At 60.3% G+C, this 15,861-nt stretch overlaps 2 protein-coding genes across 3 annotated transcripts; one reads left to right on the plus strand and one right to left on the minus strand.

Moving 5' to 3' along the window:
* Positions 1 to 322: 322 nt before the first annotated feature.
* On the plus strand, positions 323 to 6,021 carry MCOLN1 (mucolipin TRP cation channel 1). 2 transcript variants are annotated; one of them, XM_088535122.1, is made up of 13 exons: positions 323 to 499; positions 1,766 to 1,933; positions 2,013 to 2,172; positions 2,247 to 2,334; positions 2,953 to 3,049; positions 3,136 to 3,235; positions 3,383 to 3,489; positions 3,611 to 3,760; positions 3,980 to 4,081; positions 4,346 to 4,468; positions 5,164 to 5,370; positions 5,445 to 5,575; positions 5,953 to 6,021. In XM_088535122.1, exons 1-13 carry the CDS (start codon positions 350 to 352, stop codon positions 5,987 to 5,989), a joined length of 1,620 nt encoding a protein of 539 aa, XP_088391248.1. In that variant the 5' UTR covers positions 323 to 349; the 3' UTR covers positions 5,990 to 6,021. The 2 variants fall into 2 exon arrangements, with proteins under 2 accessions (XP_088391248.1, XP_088391249.1); XM_088535123.1 differs by having other exon boundaries at positions 377 to 499; positions 1,786 to 1,933.
* Positions 6,022 to 8,431: 2,410 nt separating this feature from the next.
* COLGALT1 (collagen beta(1-O)galactosyltransferase 1) lies at positions 8,432 to 15,130 on the minus strand. Its single transcript, XM_088535148.1, has 12 exons — positions 14,913 to 15,130; positions 14,176 to 14,286; positions 13,979 to 14,096; positions 12,970 to 13,104; positions 12,481 to 12,685; positions 12,190 to 12,309; positions 10,809 to 10,885; positions 10,521 to 10,627; positions 10,263 to 10,395; positions 9,696 to 9,823; positions 9,186 to 9,392; positions 8,432 to 8,699 (listed from the first exon to the last, which is right to left on the minus strand). The coding sequence occupies exons 1-12, from the start codon at positions 15,128 to 15,130 to the stop codon at positions 8,432 to 8,434; spliced, it is 1,827 nt and encodes a 608-aa protein (XP_088391274.1).
* Positions 15,131 to 15,861: the final 731 nt, after the last annotated feature.

Below are 15,861 nucleotides of genomic sequence, written 5' to 3' on the forward strand. Positions count from 1 at the left end.
GACGGCGGTGGCAGGAAGGGGCGGGGCGTCATGAGTCGGGGGCGGGGCTTTGCGGGATGGGGCTTCTCCGGGAGGGGCGGGGCCTCATGGGTCGGGGCGGGGCTTTGCTAAACGGGGGGCGGGCTGGAGGGGCGGGGCTTCGCCGGGACGGGCCGTGAGGCGGCGGGAGGGGCGGGGCGGGCACTTCCGGCCACGTGAGGCCGTTGTTTGTAGCGGCGGCGCCGTCATGGCGGCCCCGCGCGGTGAGCGGGGCCCGGGGCGGGGGGAGGCGGCCGGTAACGGGCTCCCTCCCCCCGCAGAGGCGGAGCCGCTGCTGGGCGGCGGCGGCGGCGGCGGCGGCTACGGCGCGATGGAGCCGCCGGTGGCGGCGGAGGAGGAGGAGCTGCGGCGGCGCCTCAAGTACTTCTTCATGAGCCCCTGCGACAAGTACCGCGCGCGGGGCCGGCGGCCCGTGAAGCTGGCGCTGCAGCTCGCCAAGATCCTGCTGGTCACCGTGCAGGTACCGGCGGGGACACCGGGGCTTGGGGACATGGGGACACCAGGGCTTGGGGACGGGGCGGGGCCTGGGGACACCAGGGCTTGGGGACATGAGGACAGGGGGGGCTTGGGGACACCAGGGCTTGGGGACATGGAGACAGAGGGGGGCTTGGGGACGGGAGGACGGGGGAGTTTGGGGACCCCAGGGCTTGAGGACATGTGGAGCTTGGGGACACCAGGGCTTGGGGACATGGGGACAAGGGGGAGCTTGGGGATAGAGGGGAGTGTGGGGACATGGGGAAAGGGGGGAGCTTGGGGACACCAGGGCTTGGGGACAATGGGGAGCCTGGGGACAGTGGGAACATGGGGACAGGGGAGCTTGGGGACACCAAGACTTAAGGATATGGGGACAGTGGGGAGTCTGGGGACACCAGGGCTGGGGGACATGGGAGAGCATGGGGACACTGGGGCCCTGGGCATAGGGACATGGGGACAGTGGGGAGCACAGGGACATCGGAGCTTGGGAACAGAGGTCATAGGGATATGGGGACACTAGGGAGCACGAGGACATCAGAGCTTGGGAACACCAGGGCATGGGACCTTGGGGACACCGGGACACAGGGACAGTGGGGGGCACAGGGACACTGAGGGGCACCGAGCATGGGGGAACAGGGACACTGTGGGGCACAGGGACATCGGGGCCTGGGGACACTGGGCACAGGGGCTTGGGGACAGGGGGGAGCACCGGCCACAGGGACAGCAGGTGACAGGGGGACACTGGTGGGGGACAGCAGGTGATGCCAGCAGCGCCCCAGAAAAGCAGGGAGCTGCTGGAGATGTAAATCCCGCTCCGGGGACAGCGACGCTCCGGGAAAAGGGCGGAAAATTATCCGCGGACAAAAGCGGCCCGGCCGCGCTCGGAGCCGTCACGAGGTTCGGAGGGAGCTGCCGGCGCGTGACCCTCTTCCCGCATGGAAAAGCGACGGGATCGTCCCTGGCAGCTGTGGGGGAAGGAAGCGGCGCTCGGATGGGGAAGGAAAAGGGCAGATTAGGGAAACGGCTCCTGGAAGAGCCTCATCCAGCGCCTGGCTGGAGCGGGGTGGGAAAAGCTTCACCCAGGAGCTGTTTGTGATAGGAAAAGCACCAGGAAAGGGGGGAAAAAGAGCCTAGAAAATGAGACGAGCGGCAGCGTCTGCCACGTGGGTCGTATTCCCATCGGGAACGCCCGGAGGAGGCGGATTCGGGAAGGAGCCCGTCGGCGGGGAGGCTGAATCCCGCTCTCCCTCAGCTCATCCTCTTCGGGCTCAGCAACCAGATGGTGGTGACGTTCAAGGAGGAGAACACGGTGGCCTTCAAGCACCTCTTCCTCAAGGACTACGCGGACGGCGCCGACGACGCGTACGCCGTGTACACGCAGCGCGAGCTCTACGCGCGCGTCTTCCACGCCGTGGACAAGGTGGGAGCCGCGCGGGGCCGCCGGGGGGCTCGGGGACACGGTGACACGACGCCGAGCCCCCCGTTGTCCCCTCCGCCAGTACTTGGCCATCCCCGACGAGGCCGTGGGGCGCTACGCCTACGTGCGGCCCGAGCGCGGCGCCAACCGCTCGGCGCTCATGCTGTGCCAGCACTTCTACCGCAAAGGGCGCATCGACCCCGCCAACGACACCTTCAACATCGACCCCCACATCGTCACCGGTGCGTTTTTGGGGGACGAGCTCCCGGTGTGGGGCTCGGTTTTCCCTTCCCTCCCTGGATCTTTGTCCCCGCAGACTGTCTGGGAGTGGAGCCGCAGGAGCCGCAGCCTCTCCCGCCGGAGCTGGACCGCAGCTACAGGAACTTCACCCTCAAATTCCACAAGTGAGAGCCGCGGCCTTTGGTTTTCCCTTTTTCCGGAGCATCCCGGCGCTCCGCGGCTGTTGGCGCACGCGGATCCCCCCTCCAGGGATTTCCTTGAGCTCCAAACGGTTTCGCCGCCGCTGCCGGAGCCCCAAGGGATCCGTTGGTGGCAAAACCACTGCTGGGCGACACGGAGAGATCCCAGAGGGATGTGAAACCGGCCGAGCGGGAAGCGGCCGCGCTCCGACTCCCCAAACTCGGCTCCATGAGCAGGACATCGTCTCGGTCCCGCTTCCCCTTTTCCTTTCCGGTGTCGGTGCGACGTGGCCATTGCTTCCTTGGTTATTTTGGGGGGTGTTTTTGTCTTTCCACCTTCCCGTTTTTCCACTGCGGGGGCTGTGATTTGATCCCACTTTAGTTTCTCCCTGGTTTGGCCCAATGGGACACAAGTTTCTGCTGCCTCTGGTCTCTCCGTCTCCCTCTCCGGGTAGGACCCAGGCGTCCGGGCGCTTCTCCGGTGGAGAATTTGGGCTCAGTGACCCCCCTCTGCCCTCCCAGCAGGATAGGGGGGTTGCACAAGGTGACCCCTGTCCTAAACAAGCCCCAGGAGGGAGCGTTGACAAGTGTCCCCTGTCACAGGCTCATCAACGTCACCATCCAGTTCAAGCTGAAAGCCATCAACATCCAGACCATCATCAACAACGAGATCCCTGACTGCTACACCTTCACCATCACCGTGAGTGCGCGGGGACGGTGGCCCCCACGCGGGGACGGTGGCCTCGGGAGCCGCCGGGTGACATCTCGACTGTCCCCTGCTCCCAGATCACCTTCGACAACAAGGCTCACAGCGGCCGGGTGAAAATCCGCCTCGACAACCGGGCGGACATCAAGGAGTGCAAGGACCCCAGCGTCTTCGGAAGAGGTAGGACGCGGGTCCGGGATTCGGGAACAAATGTGACATTCCCTAGTGGGTGTCAGGTGCTGCACGAGGGCTCCGGATTCGCTCCGGATTTGCTCCGGGACCCCCCAGCATCGCTCGTGGGGACAATCCACCCGGACACCCTCGCAGGTGACAACTCCTTCCGGCTGTTCTTCGACGTCGTCGTCATCCTCGTGTGTTCGCTCTCCTTCATCCTCTGCGCCCGCTCCATCATCCGGGGCCTCCTGCTGCAGCTCGTGAGTGCCGGGGAGCAGAGCAGGATGTCCCCGGGGCCACCACGTTTCAGAGGTGGCCCCGGGTGCCGAATGGAGGTTTGGGTGAGCCACCACATCCCGATTTTTTTTTTCCGGAGCGCAGGAGTTCAGCCGGTTCTTCCAGCACCGCTACAAGCAGAGCGTGGGCCTGTCGGACCGCATGGAGTTCCTCAACGGCTGGTACATCCTGCTGGTGGTGAGCGACGTCCTCACCGTGCTGGGCACCGTCATGAAGATCGGCATCGAGTCCAAGGTGCGGGGACAGCGGCGGCACCCGGCGGACACCGCGCGGGACAGCGGGTGGCTGCCACCAAAGGCTCTGCCACCCAGGGCCATTCGCTTGCCCACAGTGGTGGCCAGGTTGCCACCAGCCCCTGGCTGGCATGGAGAGGGGGACAAGGGCCACTCAAGGCTCTGGTGGGGGTTGAGGGACAGCGGTGGCCACGTCTTCAGGCCACCTCTGTCCCCACAGAACTTTGCCAGCTACGACGTGTGCAGCATCCTCCTGGGCACCTCCACGCTGCTGGTCTGGGTCGGGGTCATCCGCTACCTCACCTTCTTCCAGAAGTACAATGTGAGTGGCCTTGGGGACACGCTCGGCCCTGCTCGAGCTCAGGGGACGTTCACTAGGGTGGGAACAGCCTGGCACCAAGGCCACAGGTGTCCCCTTGGGCTCAGGGCCACAGCAGCACCTTGGGGCTCCCATCCTGCTCTTCCTAAGCCCTTGGAGTCACCCAGGGTGTTCCCACCGTGTGTCCTCGCTGTCCCCTTTCCCTCCCTCTGTCGTCCTCGGCGTAGGAGGGACGGCAGGATGATCCCGACTTGATTCTTCCACCAGATCCTCATCGTCACCTTGCGGGTGGCCCTGCCCAACGTCATCCGCTTCTGCTGCTGCGTGGCCGTCATCTACCTGGGCTACTGCTTCTGCGGCTGGATCGTGCTGGGCCCCTACCACGTCAAGGTGCCTCTCCCAAGCGTCTCGGCCTGGATTTTCCCTCCCTCCAGGGCCATTCCTGCCTTCTCCTGGTTTGGAAGGAGATGGGAGCTGCGTTGGGTTGCCTGTCTTTGAGGGGCCCCCCTTTGGGTTGGGGTCACCCATCATTGGGGCCTCCCTTTGGATGGTGTTGCTTGTCTTTGGGGGGTCCCCCTTTGGGTTGGAGCGCCTGTCTGGGGTCCTGCTTTTAATCAGAAAATCATTATTGTAGGAAAAGACCTTTAAAATGATCAAGTCCAACCATAAGTCCATCACCACCCTGCCTTGGGTTGGGTTGTCCATCTTTGGGGGCTCTTCTTGGTTTGCTCCCCTTTGTGGGGGCTCTCCTTGCATTGGGTTGCCCATCTTTGGGGTCCTCCTTTGAATCATAGAATTGTGATGGTAGGAAAAGACCTTTAAGATGATTAAGTCCCACCATAAACCCATCACCACCCTGCCTTGGGTTGGGTTGCCCTTCTTTGAGGGCTCTTCTTGGGTTGGACGCCCGTCTTTGGGGCCTCTCTTTGAGTTGGGCGCCCGTCTTGGGTGCCTTGACAGATCCCCAGGGTGGTTTGTGGGGTGTTGATGACCAAGGGCAGGCCAGGACCTTCCCCGAGGACTCTCCAGTTCTTTCCTCTGGGTTTGGAAAGGCCTGAGGTGCCCTCCCTCCTCTCCCATCCCAGTTCCGCTCGCTCTCCATGGTGTCCGAGTGCCTCTTCTCCCTCATCAACGGGGACGACATGTTCGTCACCTTCGCCGAGATGCAGCAGAACAGCTACCTGGTGTGGCTCTTCAGCCAGATCTACCTGTACACCTTCATCAGCCTCTTCATCTACATGGTGCTCAGCCTCTTCATCGCCCTCATCACCGGCTCCTACGAGACCATCAAGGTGAGGGCCGCGACCCCCTCCGCGATGGCACCGCCGCAGAGCTGGGCCCTAAACGTGTCCCCGTGTCCCCGCAGCACCAGTGCGAGGGCGAGACGCCCGTGTCCCAGCTCCACGCCTTCATCGCCGAGTGCAAGGACAGCCCCAAGTCGGGCAAGTACCGGCGCGAGAGCTCCTCGTCCTGCTCCGTCTTCTGCTGCTGTGAGAGGTGGGCGCCTTTTTGGGGACCCGTCGAGGTCCCCCTGGTCACTGCTGTCCCCCCTGTGCCGCGTTGCTTCAGCCCCTGTGCCGAAAGAGGAGGGTTTGAGGCTGTTCTGCTCTTGGTTCCTCTTCTCCTGGGATGGTCCCACCTGGACCAGGGACATCCAGGCTTCCTCTTGGCACCCCAAAGTGGTTTTGTGCCCTCAAAGACCCCTTTGGGAGCTCCAAAATTCACCCATAGGCCCCAAACTTGAGCTTCCCTTGGGGATTTGGGACAAAACCTCCTACTCCCACTGCATTCCATTACTTTCTTCCCCCTATTACCCAAGAAGGGGACCCGGGGCTCATCCCGATCCTCTTCCCAAGCCTTGGCTCTTCCCGCAGGGCTCCGCTGTCGGACAACGCGCTGCTGGTGAACTGAGGACCAGGGACATCCCCCCTGCACTGTCCCCGTTACACAGACTCCTCCGGGGCCACCTCTGCCCCTGCTTTTATTTATTTTAACGTCGGCTTTTAACGGCACCGGAGCTCGGCGCCCGCTCCCGAGGGGACAGGATGAGACGGCGCCCGCGTTTTTCCGGCACCCAGGACCCAGGTGGATGATCCCAGCTCTGTTTCCTGGGATGGAGGGGGGGGGATTTTTGCCTTCCAGCACCCAAACAGCGGCTGTGGGGCTCAGAATCCCGCTCCTGCGCCGCAGGATGTATCCAGGGGGACCACCCTGGCGGAATTGGGAGCTGCCTCCGGAGCTGAAGGCCACTTTGTGCCTCCTCCGCTCGAGGCCCGGGGTTGGGCACGGGCTGGCACTTCCCGGCGCCTCCATCTCGCTCCGGCGGCTCCACGTTTCGGCTCGTGGTTGTTTACGCGGGTTGTTACGGGTCAAGGGCCGGTTTTGTAACCGCAGGAGCAGCTGTTTGGCCCTGGAGCCCGGCCAGCTGCTGCTTCCCCTCTTCCTCCTCCTCCTCCTGGACCTCAGCCCAGTGGAGGAAAGGGGCAGCAGCGCCCGGCCAGGCCTTGGGGGAGGGATTTATCTGCAACTTGCACCCACCCCCAGCACCGCTGCTGCTCTCTTTCCTCTCATCCTGCCTTTCATTCCTGAACTGAGTTGTGTCCGGTCTCAGCTGCGACATCCCAGGAGGGGCCTGTTCCCCCCCCCCCGTCCTCCGTCACCATTCCAAGACAGAGGTCACCAGGGGCCACAGGGACATGGGGGGAGGCCCCCTTGGGTGTCCCCCCCCTCCCAGAATTGGGTGCTGGGTGGTGCTGGATGAATAAAGTGTCCCGGGAGGAAACGCAGCTCTGTGGTTTTTGGGGAGCTGGTCCCCGTGGGGACACCCTCGTGCTGTCACCCTGGGGTGGCAGGGGGCGGGGAAAGGGGGCCCCCTCCGCACTCGCTGCCCACTCTCAAGATGGCGCCGCGGCGGCTTCACTGGCGGCAAGGGCCCCCGCGCCGGCGCCACACCCAAGATGGCGCCTGCCCACACTTGCGCTGCTGCGGGGCGCCCCTCCCAACATGGCGGCGGCGGCAGGGCGAGGGGGCTGGGCCGCCTTAAAGGGACCGTGGCCCCGCGGCAGCCGGTGGCGGACGCGGGAGGCACTGAGGGTCTGGGGGGGGGCGTGAAGGCCTCAGGGGGTGATAGAGGCCCGAGGGCCGGGGGAGACCGCACAAAAGGAGGCCCTGGGAGGCTGTAGGGCCCCGGTGCGCATGGAGGCCCCGGGCCTCCTGCTTCCCAAACAGCAGCTTCCTGCCCTCCCCAGTCTAAGATGCTGCGCTGGAGCCACCACTGCCTTCCAGCAGCGTCTGGAAACGCGGCCACAGGCCCCAAAACCCACCCAAAAGCAGCCGGGAAGCAGGAGGCGCTGGGAGCTACATCCCGAGAAACCAGGCGTGCGCCGGGAAGAGGCAACGAGCCGGGAAGAGGCAACGACTTTTATTTGACCGACACTTTCGCGCAGGGGAGGAGGGGGGGAAATGGCAGCTCTAGAGCACAGGGCGCTTCGGAACCTGGAGGCGATCCCTTGATGGCGGATTTGGGGATTTTCAGGCTTTTTTGGGACGGAAGCGGTGGGGTTGACACGGAAAATGCCGGGCACGTCGCAGCACCTTGGGCCTCTCCCCGCCTCTGTATTGCAGTGCGCCCAGTGTCACGGCCATTAAGTTTAATAGTCCCTATTAAAAATAGTTCCTGTTTTTTTTTTTAATATATAAAAATAGTTTCTCGAGTTTCTCTGGGAATCTCGGTAATAAAATACTTAAAAATGGAGTACGAGCTCGACCGAGTCCAGCTTGTGCCGCGCTCCTTCCCCAGGCACTACGGGGAGCTTCCCTGCTATGGGACTGGTGAAGTCATGGCCAAAGACTTTTCTATTTTATAAAAAGAGGAAAAATAGGTCTCAGAGCCAAGGGGAGCTTCAGCCTCCCTCTTTGGAGGGATCGTCAGGGAATTCCATGAGCTGGAAGCTGCAGACCTTTGCCAGGCATTGCCAACCCCGACCGCAAGGTGAAATTCCAAGGCAGATCCTTGTGTGCAGCAACGCGAGTCCAAAGAATCTCCCTGGCGAGTCCCGCGTTCCCACATGGAAAAGAAAGCCCTGACCTGGCAGCAGCTGCAGGAGGGTCTCGCACAAGGAGCCAGCCTGGTTTTCAGCATCATCCTCCTCCTCGCATCCCGAAACTCCGGAGGTCGGCAGGGCTCCGAGCACAAACCCTCACCGGCTTTGTCACCTGCATCCTCGGCCACATAATGAAGCTCTAGCAATTCCCCTACCTCCCCGTTGCAGCAAGAACCGTAGACCCGTCGTCATCTCCCCACGCTCCTCCCTACCAGCCGGTCCTTATGTCCATCCCGCGGACTCGATCCCGTCATAGCTCATCCCGGGCTGTGCTGTCAAGAGGGGACTGCAGAACATCCGAGTTCTTGGCCTCGTTTCGCAGCTCCTGCTGCTCCTTCATTTTCTGGGACTTGGCGCGATCCCAGTCCGTCTTGATCTTCTCGTTGTTCCACACCACCGAGGTCTCCGTGTCGCTGATGTAGCCGTCGTCGCCCGTGTAGTGGGTTGGATAAACTAAGAGGGGCTCCACGGAAAACGCCAGCAAATTCCGGCTTTCAAAGTGCTTCATGTAGTCGGAGCTGGGCAGAAAAAAGGGAAAAAGAAGAAAAAATTAATAGCACATTCACTCACAATCCACCTCCAGCCTTAATTTAGCCTCATAACATGCTCGGCCTTTCAATCCAGACTCCTTCCAAAGACATCAGCACAACACAGCGACCCCTTTGGGTCCAGATCCTCCTTTTTCAGGAGATATTTGAGAATTTTTTAAACAAACAAACAAAAATAATCAGTCCCTGTTGAGGCACAAGGAAACCGAAGGGATCTGCGGACCCAGCAGCCTGGGTGACCCTGCAGGTCACTATCAGTGTGGGAAACAAAAGGTGCTTCTGAATTGTTACGAGTAGGACAGACTCCAAAGAAAATGGATCCAACTCGAGAAAAAAGGAGTTTTCTGGAGTTTTCTCCAGTTTCTCCACCCACGACAAACGTCTTCCTCAAGGCGCAATTCCCAAGATATCCGACCCCGCGTGCAGAGCGCCCCTCGGAAGGTGAGCGGGACTCACACGGGGTGTTTGTCGAACATCACGGGCAGGAACTCGTCCACGGGCAACATCTTGGAGAGCGGCTCGGCTGCCAGCAGCTTTTGGGCTCCCTGCAGGGAAATCACGTAGGCCAAAGTCCAGTAGGAATAATCAGCGACCACCAGGTTCCGCACGTGGGGCACGGACTTCTCGGGATGCTCCACCTGCATCCGCTTCCTCCCGATGTAGCTGCAAGAGGAGGGGAAGGTGCAAAATTAAGTCTCCTGCTAGAAACCCCTTCCAGGCTCTTCCCCTTCCAAGGGGAAAAAAAAAGGTATTTTTCCTTCAATACCTTTAAAACTGTGTAACAAGCACCAAAAAGGCATTTTTTTTTCTCATTTCTTAGACAGTTTCACACCTCTCCCTTAGAGCACAAGCATTTTGTGGCAGTAATATATGTCAGTAAATGCATCATTGCAGAAACCATTATGTTTAACTGCGAGAGGGAGCCTCAGAAGGCCTCAATTTGCCTTTTCAGCTTTACGTACTTACATCAGATCCCAGTCCAAACCTTCCTCCTCCAAGTCATCCATGAGATTCATCAGGCGCCGTTTGAAGAAGATCTCGAAGCGCAAGTCGTCCTCAAACACCACCGATTTCTCCAGCCCCCTCTCAACAATCTGGCAATTTAACAGCAGAATTTTTTCTTTTTCAATAGGCAATTCAAGAACGGGCAACACTGGCCGCTGTGGCCCTCTCCTTCCAGCCTGAGACCTCTTCTTATTTCTGCAGTGACATCCAGAGCTGGCAGGTCGGTCTCATCCCTACGTTTTGCCTCTTCAAGACAGCTACAAAATGCACAAAATCCCTTTTGCCATCACCAGGATTAGGAACTTGTGCAGCCAGGGAAGAGCCTGGTTTGTAAACCAGGCTCCACACACACCCATTTCGTGAGCCAATAAATAGTTTTCCTAATACTCACGCCAATGGTCTGGCCAAAAAGAGGCAGCTGCAGATACCCATTCCCTAACCAAGCGAGGACTGTGGTGCTTTCTCCAATGCCAGGAATCCCGACGGGATGCTCTGCTCTTTGGAGCAGCTTCTCATTTGCTCACTCACCTCCTCCCAGATCTTGTAGTGGCTGAGGAAACAGCCCAGCTCTCCCTTGGTGAGCGGGCGGCCGTGGTAGGGATCCTTATAACCTGGCAGCATTTTAATCCCCAGAGCTTCGACCTCGCTGCTGTTCATAGCTCTGTGGAGCAGCAGAAGGAGGGTTAGAACCTGCCTATTGAGTAGGAGGCCGCTACTGGCACCTGGATGTTGGATAAATGTTGGATAAAACACTGGGATGAAGCTTTCCTCCCCTAGGATACTCACTTGCCGTCCACTGCTTCGACGACCCGGCACTCGATCTGCTGCTCGTGCAGCGTCCGCAGCATCCGCTCGCGTCGGTCCGTCCGGCGCTTCAAGTTGATCATGAAAACCTGGAAACGGAGGGTCTCTGCTGTGCCCCACGCGCACGGAGGGTCCCGGGGACGACGGAGCGGCGATCCCGTCGCATCCCGACGGCAGCGAGAGGACGGGAGCATCGGGACCACCCGGGGCCATCCGTGAAGGCAGCTACAAATCCCCCGTCGTATCCCATCGGGATCGTACGGATCTCACCTCGTCGAAGCCCATCTTGTCCGGGATCTTGGGCGGGACGGACACGAACCGCGACGGCTCCGCTGGAGGGTTCTTCACTAAAGGCAAATCATAAGGAAAACCGTTTGCATCCCGTTTTGTTGGGAGCGTCAGCGCACGCGGACACAATCCAGGGAATCTCCACCGGCAGCGCCAAGTCCTTTGCAGGGCGCGGAAACGCGATTACACAAAGACAACTGCTTAAATATAATATAAAACACAGAAATAATATAAATATATAAATACAATATAAAAACAAACATTCCTATCAGCCTAGTGGGCATGAGGAAAGAGAAGACAACACATTTTCTGTGATTTTCACCTCTTTTTCTGTTGCCAGAACAGCAAAGCACCCAACCACTAATAATCAATCCCCCGTACACATCCAGAAGGAAAGATGTATTTAGCTTTTACTGCTGATTTAACAAAATTAAACTTGCCATTTTTGTTAATTTTTTGGTTTTAATTAAAACGGACAATCTTAATTTTGTTCATTATTCACCTCAGATTTTTCCTCTTCATACAAGAGCTTTCCAGCCTCAGATCTATGAGCAAATAAGAGAATGTTTGAACAGAAAACCGTTGGCGAGAGCTGAATTTACAGAAATATTCTGCTTCTGTGGACAAGGAGAAGGAAACTTGGGAAGCATGAAGGAGCACACGCGGCCTGCAAATGGCCAGAAAAAAAAAAGAATCTGGAAATAAATCCCTGGCATCAAAGTCTCGGATTTACAAGGCTGTTTCAGCACAATGCTGGCTCGAGACCTGGGCTGCCTCTCCTGAAATATTTACACTTGCAAAAATGTTCTTTCCTGCGACGTTCCCTTCGTTTTTCATAGGAGCAGAGACTCTCCTTTCGTGAAAAGGACTTTTGTGAAGCCAAAACCAAAGCTCCACTGTGAGCCTCGGGCAGCAGGATGCCCAAGGGAGCAGAGAGAGGACAGCAGACTCCAAAATATTCCCCTCGACGTGCTGTAAACATGAGAGTCAGAGCTGCTGGCGTGTGCCAGGGCAAGGAGCTGCCCAGACGTCTTCCCGAGAGCAGAGAGGGAAAGCTAAAATAGAAGCCGACCGATCCAACTGCGATCCAGGGAGACTGTGAGCCTTCCAAATGGGAGGGGAGAAAGCAAAGCAGGAGATACAGTCTCTGCTTTCATGGGGCACAGAAAAAAAGAACCAAAACCAACCCTCCTTTAGGGTTATTTTCGTAAGGTTGTTCCAAAAACACTGCATTAACTGTCCCTCTAATCACCCAGAAATCCGAGAGGGTTGAAAGACTCCCAGAAAGGCTTGAATATAACACAGAGCGGAATCCAAGATCCCAGATCCCAAGCGGAATTCCAGGGATCTCCGTTGCACTTACCCATGATCTCCAGCTGGACATGCATGAAACTCTCCATCTCATCCCGCAAGGTGCTGTGGGATCGGAGCGGCACCGGGAGAAAACCGTAAACCTCCTTGTTACAAACAAACATCTGGACTTCTAAAATTAACACATGTGCAAAGAAAGGAAAAAAAAATACTGCTGAAATCCCACTCCTCCACAATCCGATTTGTACAAGATTATAAAAATTATCAAGATTACAAGATTATAAAAATACCCTTCAGGCTCAGCTGAAGGGAAGCAGTAGGAAGCTGTTACCCACCATCTCACCTGCCTGTTTACAGGAAAATGCAAAAACAATAATGTCATCAAAAGCCCAGGTGTAATCGGGGTGCGGAGGGTAGAACGCGAGGTCCCGGGAAGCCTCTTTCCGCAAGTCGATTAGGAAAGTGGAATGCACCATAGGGACAGCGAAGCAGCCGCGTCGATCCCGCTTCCGGATAGGGATGTAGGCAGGAGTGCGCTTATAATAACCCTGGGAGAGGGAATAATCCACACACAAACCCTCAGGGTTGCTTGTCGTGTTTTGCTTAAGTCAGTATTTGCAGAGCTGCCCAAGCCAAGGTGGAGAAAATCCCTGATTTTTCCCCTCAATCTTCGGGGGGGGAAAAAAGAGAGGGAAGCTCTAGAGGGCGCAGAAACCAGGCAGAGTTGGATGCAAAACTCCCCAAAAACGAGCACCGTTGCTACTAATACCTCCGAGCAGTAGGAAGGGAACAAAGGAGTCACAGGAGACAGAAAACACAGGTTGTCCCTTACCTGGGAAGTCATTCCGCACCAGAAATTGGAATAGGCGGCCCGGGAATCCAGCATGGGTGCCACCACGGTCTTGTTCTCCGCCATCAGCAGGGCCAGGGTGTCGGGATTCGTCAGGATGTTATCGGCGTCCACAAACTGCAGCAAGAGGAGGAACTCAGCGCCCGCGGCGTTACCACACAAGCCGGTATATTTTCCCTTGTTTTTACCCATCCCAGTTCACATTACCACAAGAACGGGTATTTTTCCCTCATTTTTACCCATGCCAGTCCACATTACCACAAGAACGGGTATTTTTCCCTTGTTTTTACCCATCCCAGCTCGCATTACCCCATGAGCAGTTATTTTTTCCCTTGTTTTTCCCCATCCCAGCTCACATTACCACACGAGCGGGTATTTTCCCCTTGTTTTTCCCCATCCCAGCTCACATTACCACACGAGCGGGTATTTTCCCCTTATTTTTCCCCATCCCAGCTCACATTACCACACAAGCGGGTATTTTCCCCTTATTTTTCCCCATCCCAGTCCCCATTACCACACAAGCGGGTATTTTTCCCCTTATTTTTCCCCATCCCAGCTCACATTACCACAAGAACAGGTCTTTTCCCCTCGTTTTTACCCAGTCCCCATTACCACACGAGCGGGTATTTTTCCCCTTATTTTTCCCCATCCCAGCTCACATTACCACACAAGCGGGTATTTTTTCCCTTATTTTTCCCCATCCCAGTCCCCATTACCACACAAGCGGGTATTTTCCCCTTATTTTTCCCCATCCCAGCTCACATTCCCACAGGAACGGGTATTTTTCCGCCCAGCACCCCGCGACCCAAGCGAGCGGCGCCAAGTCGCCGGGGCACCACGGCGATAAGAACCGCTTGCCGGGTCACGGCGTGCTGGCCGGCACCCAAACGGGTCGCGCCGACCGGCCCTTCGCTTGCCGGGAGCCAAACGCGTGAGCCCAACGGGTAGAAACCGGCCCAAAAAAAAAAACCCCGCGCGAGGAGGGTCTCACCAGGACGTAGTCGGCCCACATGTCGCGGGCGGCCTCCAGGGCCGCCTGCCGCAGCTTCATCACGTACTCGTAGCGCGAGTTGGACCAGTGCTTGGGGCCCTCCTCGTCCGGGTAGGCCCTGCGGGGAAGCGGCGCCGTGAGGCCTCGTCCCCGGCCCAGTCCGGCCCGGTTCTGCCTCCCGCCTGCCCGGCGCTCACCGGGGCTCCTCCAGCGGCCTCCACTCCACGCGGTGGTAGAGGCCCTGCACGCGCACGAGCCACTCGCGCAGCACGGCCGTCGTGTTGTCCGCGTTGTGGTCCGTGGCCACCCTGCGACGAGCGCGCTCAGCCAACACCGAACCGGACCGGACCGGACCGGAGCCGCTCCAGCCACCCCCGGCCCGACCCACGGCCTCCGAACCGCCCCTCGCAGGGCCCCGTCCCCCTCCAGCCGCCACCGCTCCCGAACCGGCCCCCTCCATAACCCGCCCCCCGGCCCGACCCAGTTCGCCCCCCGGACCACAGTCTTCCTCCAGCCGCCGCCGCTCCCGAACCGGCCCGGCCCGGCCCGCCCGCGGGACCACGGTCTCCCTCCAGCGGGGCCCGGCCCGCCCCCCGCCCCCGAACCGGCCCGGTCCGGCTCTCCCCCCGTCCCCGAACCGAACCGGCCCGGTCCGGCCCGCCCGCCCGCCGGACCACAGTCCCCCTCCAGCCGCAACCGCCCCCGAATCGGCCCAGCCCGGCCCGGCCTGGCCCACCTCGCCCGCCGTTCCCGAACCGGCCCGACCCGTCCCGCCCGCGGGACCACGGTCCCTCTTCCAGCCCCCGAAGCGGCCCAGCTCGCCCGCCGCCCCCGAAGCGGCCCGGCCCAGCTCGCCCGCCCGCCGGAGCACGGTCGCCCTCCAGCCGCCCCCGAACCGAACCGAACGGAACCGACCCGACCCGCCGGTGCCCACCAGAGCGCCGTGCGCTCCTTGGGGTGCCGCAGGCGCTCGATGGCGCCCAGCACGGCGGGCAGCGCGTGCTCCGCGTTGCGGGCCAGCAGCGCCAGGGCCACGCGCGGCGCCCGCAGCGGCGACTCGGGGCTCCAGCGCTCCTCGGGGAAGTAGCCGCGGGCCCCCCGCGCCGCCAACAACAGCAACAGCAGCGGCAGCAGCCGCCCCGCCGCCGCCATGGCCCGCGCCGCCCGCCCCGGGCCCGCCCCGGGCCGCCCCTTCCTGCGCCGCGGCCGCCGCGGCGGGGCCCGGGGCCCTTGTGTCCCCCTTGGCCGCGTCCTCGGGAGGGCAGCGGGACCCCAGGGCCTTTCTGGCCCCTTGGACGCGTCCTCAGGAGGGTCCCGGGTCCCCGGGGCCCTTCTCTCACCTTGGCCACGTCCTCGGGAGGGCACCGCGACCCTGGGGTCCTTCTGCCCCCTTAGTCAGATCCTCGGAAGGGCAGCGGGACCCCAGGGCCCTTCTGTCCCCTTGGCCGCGTCCTAGGGAGGGCAGGGGGACCCCCCGGGGCCCGTCTGTCCCCTTAGCTGCGTCCTCGGGAGGGCAGCAGGGCCCCCCCGGGGCCCGTCTGTCCCCTTGGCCGCATCCTTGGGAGGGCACCGGGACCCCCAGGACCCTTCTGCCCCCTTAGTCACATCCTCAGGAGGGCACCGGGACCCCCCAGGGCCCATTTCCCCCCTCGGCAGCATCCTCGGGAAGGCACCGGGACCCCCCGGGGCCCGTCTCCCCCCTTGGCCGCATCCTCAGGAGGGCAGCAGGACCCCAGGGCCCTTCTGTCCCCATGGTCACATACTCGGGAGGGCAGCGGGACCCCAGGGCCCTTCTGCCCCCTTGGCCGCGTCCTCAGGAGGGTCCCGGGTCCCTGGGGCCCTTCTCTCACCTTGGCCGCGTCCTCGGGAGGGCAGCAGGACCC

The sequence above is a fragment of the Tinamus guttatus genome, unplaced genomic scaffold, assembly GCF_059628265.1.
Source record: "Tinamus guttatus ecotype Peru unplaced genomic scaffold, ASM5962826v1 Tinamus_guttatus_pri_ptg000617l, whole genome shotgun sequence".
Classification (NCBI taxonomy): Eukaryota; Metazoa; Chordata; class Aves; order Tinamiformes; family Tinamidae; genus Tinamus; species Tinamus guttatus.

Bases quoted from the DNA above. Each gene is read 5' to 3' on its own strand.
- MCOLN1 (XM_088535122.1), top strand. From the start codon at position 350: ATGGAGCCGCCGGTGGCGGCGGAGGAGGAGGAGCTGCGGCGGCGCCTC. The intron at 500-1,765 runs GTACCGGCGGGG...GCTCTCCCTCAG, and splicing joins TCCTGCTGGTCACCGTGCAG to CTCATCCTCTTCGGGCTCAG. The intron at 4,082-4,345 runs GTGAGTGGCCTT...TTCTTCCACCAG, and splicing joins CCTTCTTCCAGAAGTACAAT to ATCCTCATCGTCACCTTGCG.
- COLGALT1 (XM_088535148.1), bottom strand. From the start codon at position 15,130: ATGGCGGCGGCGGGGCGGCTGCTGCCGCTGCTGTTGCTGTTGTTGGCG. The intron at 10,628-10,808 runs GTGAGATCCGTA...CTCCGTTTCCAG, and splicing joins ACAAGATGGGCTTCGACGAG to GTTTTCATGATCAACTTGAA. The intron at 8,700-9,185 runs GTGAGTCCCGCT...TTTTCTGCCCAG, and splicing joins ATGTTCGACAAACACCCCGT to CTCCGACTACATGAAGCACT.